The sequence below is a fragment of the Tigriopus californicus genome, chromosome 8 (assembly GCF_007210705.1).
Source record: "Tigriopus californicus strain San Diego chromosome 8, Tcal_SD_v2.1, whole genome shotgun sequence".
Lineage (NCBI taxonomy): Eukaryota > Metazoa > Arthropoda > Copepoda > Harpacticoida > Harpacticidae > Tigriopus > Tigriopus californicus.
In genome coordinates, this window is record NC_081447.1 from 5,198,525 (window position 1) to 5,206,239 (window position 7,715).

Sequence of the window (7,715 nt, forward strand, 5' to 3'; positions counted from 1 at the left end):
AAAACTCAGACAACTTGACTTGATTATAGTGATGGCTTTATTTGGCTAGATTTCTAGTTAGGGACCAGATGATGCAAATAATATCATGGTTTTCATATCTTTAGCATCCATATTTAAGTAACATGACATATAGAGTTGTTGTTGTTGCTGTTGTTGTTGTTTTGTTACTACTAGTAGCAACAGCAGTAGTATGGTGATTCTTTTTGTTATTGTTATTCCACTGAGCGAACCGGTGCAAGATTTCACGACGATCGTAGACTTCAAAGGTATAAACATATAATCGAANGGGGGGGGGGGGGCAACAGACAGTGACATCTTCTTTGACAGGCCAAAAGAGAGTGCGAGACCGAAGCTCAGCGACTACGTACTGACCAGGCGACTGTAGCTCTGGTGCACCATGTGCTTTTGGAATATGTCGAATGGTCGCTTCTACTCAAGTACGTGCGAGATGGTATGCCAACGACTCGGTCCCTTTGGACCGAGGGACTGGCCATTCAATTAGTCGAGAGCAAGTGATTTCCTAAATGGTAAACAGAGCCCGTGAGAGACATTCCTTCTTATCTCATCTGACCGGGCATCTTTGTAGCGTGTGTGTGTGTGTGTGTGAGTATGTGAATGTGAGGATATGGATGAGAGAGCTTCTAGTATGAAGATCTGAGGGTGTCATCTCGGTATGGATGGACGTAGCCAACAACCCCCACCGAGATTTACTGCCATGTTTTTCCCGAAATGAAGAAAATGATGTTACGCGAAGGAACTGAGCGGAGCGATAAATGGTTGTTGATTGCTTGTTAAGGAGCTCCTGATTTGTTGTAAATGTATGCTGAGGGAGGGACAGCATTCCTTTGGACATTCTTTCCTTTGCTCTCGTCGAGCATTCATCTCTCGCCATTAAGATCAGTAATAAAATGAAAGCCTATTCGCTCGATCCATCGATGTGCCCTGCTACGTCTTCACTCGTATTTCTCTATCCCTGCTTCTCAGCAGGAGGCGGGTAATGAAGTCATTAGTCCATCAAATAACATTCAAAGTCGCCAGGTTTCTCCCCGTATTGTTCGACAATCACCGGTAAAAGAACATAAAGGAGAAGGAAGAGCGAGATCACGCTTGATATCAACCTGTCTCACCTTAATAATATCCGGTGACGAGCATTTCTCTTCGTCCAAATCTGGCGTGCTTCGGCTCTTATCGGACAGAGGGGACGAGGCCGTCAAGATCGAGGTCGAGCTTGGGAGCTGAAACTCCCTTCGGCCTCCGTTAGTTGAGGCTGAGGTGACAGTGGAGCTGACGGTGGTAGACATTGGATTGGAGGCCGCTACAGCGGCCGAGTTCAATGCCGCCAAGGCCTGTTGTTGCTGCTCCATGAAGGCCGCAATTTGGCGCTGTTGTTGTTTTCGATGCTCTTCAAATTCTTTCATACGTCGATTGTAGGCCTCGACCTGTTCTTTGAGAACAATATCCTCTGCTTTGGCAGCCTCCTCGTCGAACTCGATGCATCCCACCCCATCAAGACGTTCAATGTCTAGATAGCCCTTCCATCGGACGCAAACCCCATTGAAGATGAATGGTGAGCGAATGTGAACCTGTGAAATGGACAGAAAAGTGATGCCATCAGTAAGAGTCTACGTACATGGAACTTCTCTACTAGTGGTAATACACAGTACGAGTACATGCAAACCGGGAGGTAAAGTGAGATGGAGAAGATCGAGGGTGACTGGAGCTTGGTCAGAAATTCCAGAAAAGCTTTAAAGATCATCTCCGAGCACATTAACAACAAAGACTACCACTACGACGAGGAAGAGGAAGACGACGACATCAGTGACGAATCCCCTGGACGCGTGTACGAATGAACGAACATGGTCATTGAAAGACGTCAGTAGCTCAGCACGATTTTAAGCCGCTTCTGTCTGTCTGTCTGTCTGTCTGTCTGTCTGTCCGTCTGTTCGGTTCCTTCTCTATCCTTTCTTCCACCAGTACTCACATAGATAGTGGCTTACTCTCTCTTTCAATGCAGTATGTACGGATTGCCTCCGTCAGTCTGGCACAGAGGGTGGCACTTAAACACTTAAAAGAGTTGTTTGGTGCTTTAAATCTCCCCCTTTTGTGTACAGGGTCACTTCTTGGCCAAGAAGCAGACAAGAAGATACGGATGAACCAAAGCGGGCCAAACCTGCACCACTCACACAATCCCCATTTATTCTCACTTTGAAACAGCTTTTGTTGCCTTCCACTCCAAATGAGTTATCTTGGTACAACACCAAAGCAGAACCTGGGGTGGCTCAAAGATTAATGACTCAATAAATTGAGCTCCGTTTTCTCTCCGGACCTCCTCGTGTTACTTGCGTAGGTAGGAGAGCGGCGGCAGGCTGTTACAAAAGTATTCTCTATTGGAATTGGAAGCTCTTCGGAAACGGCACCGGATGATGATATGTGCCAGAGCAATATTTCCGAGCTAGCTCCCAGATCGACTTCCCATCAACCATTGTTGATACAAGGAGCTAATACCTTTTGTCAACCTTGTAAAGAAGACTATGAATATTCAATTGGGTCGCCTCTTCCGTTTGCCAAGTTTTCCTCTCGGAAACTCCAACAATCCATCCCTGATTTGAACTTGGAGCACGTGCAATGAAGCCAGTGGATGAACATAGCCATGATAATGACCATTTATGTCCGCATTTAGCTTGTCATCATGCTATGTGAACCTTTGCTTGTCCAACAATCGTGATCAACGTGTGTAAGGTTCTCGGTACTCGTCATAATCTCCTCAAAGGACCGTCGCAAACGGTTTAAGGATGTCAGCCATGTTCATTACAGAACGTGCATTATTGGATGTGGGTGGTTCCTTTCGTGACCAACTCACCGGGAACAAGATGTGTCGGTATTACACGATTACTGTCATTTCACAATATTTGGGAGCACGTCATTTTCTCAAGTGGAAGATCTCTTTCTCGTTCATCACAACTTCCAAAGTTCTCTGTCCGTTCTTTGTCCATCACAATTGAGATGAACTTTATGTCGCGACTTTCCTCAACTTTGTCCCTTGGTCCCCCTTTGTCCCTCTTTCCCTCATGAAACGGGTCCATGAGTAAGTAAGTGAGTAAGTAAGCAGTCAGTATGGAGGTGAGGAGAGGTCCGTGCTCAAACCCTGAACATATCTGTCTGGTTACAAGTGAGTGAGTTAGAGAGAGAGAAGAAAAGGAAAAAAAGGGTCTTTGTCCAAGTGCTTAAAACTAAGTTTGGAGGACAAGCCCGTAAGCAAACCAATTGGACAAATTTAACAAGATGTCAAGTGGTTTTCAACCAGTCTCAACTTTGCAGGTTCCAAAAGGGGAGGGGACAGAAACTTTCATGGGTCAACAATGATTCGGTGTAGGACTCAAAACGGAGGGAGGGGAAAACAAACTCAATTTGAACCTCTTCAGAGATTTTAAGTCCCTAAAAGTACAATAACAAGGGGTTTTCCACCCTTCAATTCGCCAAGAGAGCGAACAAAAGGGAAAGAAATATATCTCTTTTGCTCAGGTTCCTGCACTTATGAATCATATTGTAGATATTGGATGACCAGATGTGAACTCTATTGGTTCCAAAAAGGAGAGAAAGATGGTCCATGAATCAATTGCTCGGTGTTGCCGTGAAATTGGGTTGGGAATTCCACCGTGTTACTACCGAGCAACTACGTTACTCTCCAAAGACTGCAGTCTCTCCAACGAGAATCCAGTATAGTTCGTAATACTGTACAGGGGTCGGTAGGACGTACTGTAGATAGTCCGTCTGTCGAGGAGGAGAACAGTGCCTCCTTCTAGGACGAATTGGTTTATGATGCTATTGTAAACTTTGTAGAGAGCTAAGCAGCTCAAAATGATTTACAATCAGTCCTCTCCACTTCACTGCGCCTCGGAACTCTACAGTAGTATGAAGAAGAGCCTCGGATGGAATACTAATTTTCTCTCCAGCATGCCAAGTCTGCACAGAATCCCATATTAAGACGAAAAAATATACCAACGTTCGCTCACACACCACCCATACCCACTCGTCAAGTAAAGACGAATTTGAGAGAAAGGAGCGAGAAAGCGGAAACCACGTTTTAAAACACAACCTAAGCTCCTGATGGTAAGACGGAATTTGGCATCATTGTAGGATGTATCTATGGCTGAGTTTCCACAAGAGTGACGAATAAATTTCGTATAGCTTTGTCTTCTGTTACTTGTCCTTGGTCTTACACTGTGGGTGAGCTACGAACTTCTCATAACCCGGTAGCAATCCCGTCAAGAAGTCGGGCAAAATGGAACGACAAGAGAGAAGGTGGCATGGGCCGCCCTCGCAGTAAAAGGTGCTTTTCTTGAGCAAACGCTACTCCTGGCAACCTGTTTAAAAAATCTTGACTCGAAAACAGTGGGACGGTAATAAATCTTGTTCTTCCCGAAGTGCAATACTAAGCGAATATGCGTACCATCGCTTCGTGCTGGCAAAGTTGCTGTTTGTAGAGTGCCTGCTACTGCTATCCGACTCCTAATGTCGCCATTTTTGGGTGTGGATTTCACCCCGTGTAAGGAGAACGTCATTGAGTTGTCGTAAAAGACTAAACAAGTCCGCTCATATTTCATTTCGGATCTCCCTAGCCAACGCAGTGATCCATTCCTATCAAGATGGGACGCGAGGCTCTCTCCATGGATCAGAAGTCAGGGGAACGTCCTACTCCTCCTCCACCTCTTCCTTCTCCATGGTCTGATCCCAATCGAAAGAGTAGTGGATCACCACTGGCCGACGTGGGCTCATTCCCAGGCGAAGGAGGCAACTGATCTCCCCCAGATTGGACCCTACTTTGGGTGTGTGTTCCATATTTGGAACAATTCCCTCAGGAAGCAAACTGAGTGCTCCGTTGCCGTGGAACAAAGCCAGGGATGAAAGAGGCACGGCGACGTTGGGGAACACAACCAAGAAGGGGTTTGAGTTCAACTTCATTGCAAAGTAACAACCAGTCACCATCCTGTTCATTGTTGTAAGCCGCCGGGACCAAGGGGTTACGGAAAAAAGGAAGAGACGGAAAAGACGAAATGGAACGGAGGCTCCTGGTGCGAGGCGTACGCGATGGATTCGAAGATCAGTGAATTGTGTTCACTGAAACTCCGGATGTTGCCCGGATGCGATGAGAATATGGACACAATAAGGACGACCAAGCTGGATCACATTACCACAGAGATCGGTTCTTTGAAGCCGATTCAAGATTCCGATGGATTCTGGCTTAGGCTGGTTTTTTTTGCATAAAACATTCTTGGTCACTTGACAAGTGCAGAGTATTGAAATCTATGATTATAGATATTCCCTCAGCAACTGGATTGCACCTTACATATAAGCATTAAGAAACCGGTCGCAGTGCGGCAGAAACGAGGAAAGGACTTTGGGGGATAAAAAGGGTTGAAACTCCTCCGAAAAAAAAAATCACAAATGTGTCGAGATTTTGAAAGTAACAATTTTTCATGGATAATAAAGACAGGGTTGGATGTCGTGTCCATGGAAAGCATTTAGGCGTTTTTTCATTTCAGAAAATTGACATGAACCAATCGATTTAGGACAGTTATCCCTTCCCCCCGGTTGATCTGGAGAGAATGGGTCCACAAGCTCACAAATAAAAACTAAGTTGTATCAATACAGACTTGATTTACGGAGTTGGTATTAAAAACGGCGTCTGTCTTACCTTTCCTGGTTCCTTCTCAAAATCAATTTGCCTCCGTTCAGGATGAAATGCATGGGTAAATGTGTCAAAGGATAGCATCACATTAAAACCCGTTGCGATAAATGCCTGCAAAAAGACGGTAGAGAGATCGATGAAGCCGATAGGAATGAATGAAATGTCTCGGAAATCCCTCGGGGAGTAAGAAAGTGGCTTTCATTGCTTCGACCGTAGATGTGATCAGTGAATCAGGAAGGGCAGAAAAACCGGTAATTAAGAGGGGCGGGGAAATAATAAAAAGAGAGGAAGTTGGCGCACCACTTTGAAGACATAATGAACATATCAAGACGAGGATCTGTGAGTCACTTACGATTTCTAGGATACCTTCTCGCAGAGATTGGATAAATTTACTTTGACGCTCGTGGAGCGGCCTATCGCGGAATGCTGTATATCGGACCTACCAGGAACAAACAGCGATATTAAAACCCGCACCAACCAACAAATCCAATATCCATTATCAGTTCCGCCTAATTCTCTTACCTCCCCTTCTCTCGAATGCCTCTTCATGAGTTCGTCGGAGTCATATTTTTCTTTTTGATTGGGTACAACACGGGGAACACGAAACAGAAAACGAGGCTTGGGTGGCTCCATCATCCCAGGATGATGGCCATGGTGAGGCCCCAAGTGAGGGTGATGATGCGGGTGATGATGAGGGTGATGGTGGGGATGATGGTGAGGATGAGGATGATGGTGTGGCGGCATGTGATTCCCCATCAACTCTGGATGAGGTGGTCCTACAAATCCACCGGGATTGTGAGCACCGTGGGGAAATTGGTGCGGAAGTATGGATGCTGAGGTAGATGAGAGGTTGGCTGCGGCCGCCACGGCAGCGGCTTGAGCGGCCACGGCTGCAGCTGCCGCCGGATGCATCCCTTCCCGACTGCCCATGGGATTGGTTCCATTAGGTGGAAACCCACTCAATCTGACATTATTATTGTTGTGACTGTTATGTACTATTGTGGTGGCACTGGCTTGTTGAGAACAAGATGCAGAGGCGACAGCCGAGTTGGAGAGTATTGAACTTTGAAGCATATTGACACATGAGTTGTTCGACGAGGTTGGTTAGAAGCCACAAACGGCTTTCTTATCCCAAATTGAGATGGTTTTGTTTTGCACGAAACGAGGAACCACGAGCTAGATCTAAGTAGGAGCTGACTGACTGGTGATGACGATTACCGTCGTTGTTGTTGTTGTTATTGTTGTTGTTGGTGGTGGTGGTGGTGGTGGCGGTATTGTTGTTGTAGCACGTACAATGGTGGTCTGATTATCACATCAGGGACTCATTAATGGAGCGGATGTAGGCATTACACATTGAGAAGTATTCGTAAGTTGTCGGGTCAGGAACACCAGCGCTGATGTTGGTCAAGACAACTTCCCAAGACAAACGGGGAATTGGCGATCTTGTGACACTAAAGACGTTCCTGAGGAACGACAGACCGAAACGGCACTGGGCGAATAAAAATGCCTGCCTATATTAATGGGCAACCGAGCCCGAGTTGGGGATTTCGATGTGACTGCAAGCCGTCCCACACTCCGATGTTGCTGTGGTTGGTGTTCTTGGTGCAGTCGTTGTGGCTGTGGAGGTGGTGGCTCCTGTACCCGTCGTTCTTGTTCGTGGCCCAACAACCGCTTGCCACTAGTTGTTGTTGTCGTCGTGGTCAGAGCAAAAGTCGATGTTGTTGGGAAAAGACGACTTTCCATGCTGTGGCCGAAAAAGAGGCCAAGTTCTATGGCCAAAGTAGTCTCGTAGTAGTGGTAGCCCAACGATTATTCGTTTCTGGCCACGCGATCATCCGGTTCTTGTCTCCGTCGTCGCCATCTTCGGTCACCACCATTTCAATAGCACCAGCCACAAAGGCATCGGGCATGTTAAAGATGCTCCTTCTTACCACCACGACCCCACATCAGTGTGGAGGAAAAGCTTTCGAGAAAAGGTTTCCCCCAAAGAACTTCTTTCATGGTGGCTATGCGGGCTCTCAGTAAT

The 7,715-nt window shown here is 46.4% G+C and overlaps 1 protein-coding gene across 1 annotated transcript in view; it reads right to left on the reverse strand.

The window, feature by feature from the left end:
• The window catches only part of LOC131885422 (RNA-binding protein 33-like), a 9,704-nt gene extending 2,025 nt beyond the window's left edge, over positions 1–7,679 (reverse strand). Inside the window, exons 1-4 of the mRNA XM_059233454.1 lie at positions 6,212–7,679; positions 6,042–6,128; positions 5,696–5,800; positions 1,128–1,583 (exon numbers count right to left, since the gene is read on the reverse strand). Of these exons, the coding sequence (XP_059089437.1) occupies positions 1,128–1,583; positions 5,696–5,800; positions 6,042–6,128; positions 6,212–6,763 (1,200 nt within the window). The 5' untranslated portion in view covers positions 6,764–7,679. The remainder of the gene's footprint in view (positions 1–1,127; positions 1,584–5,695; positions 5,801–6,041; positions 6,129–6,211) is intronic.
• Positions 7,680–7,715: the final 36 nt, after the last annotated feature.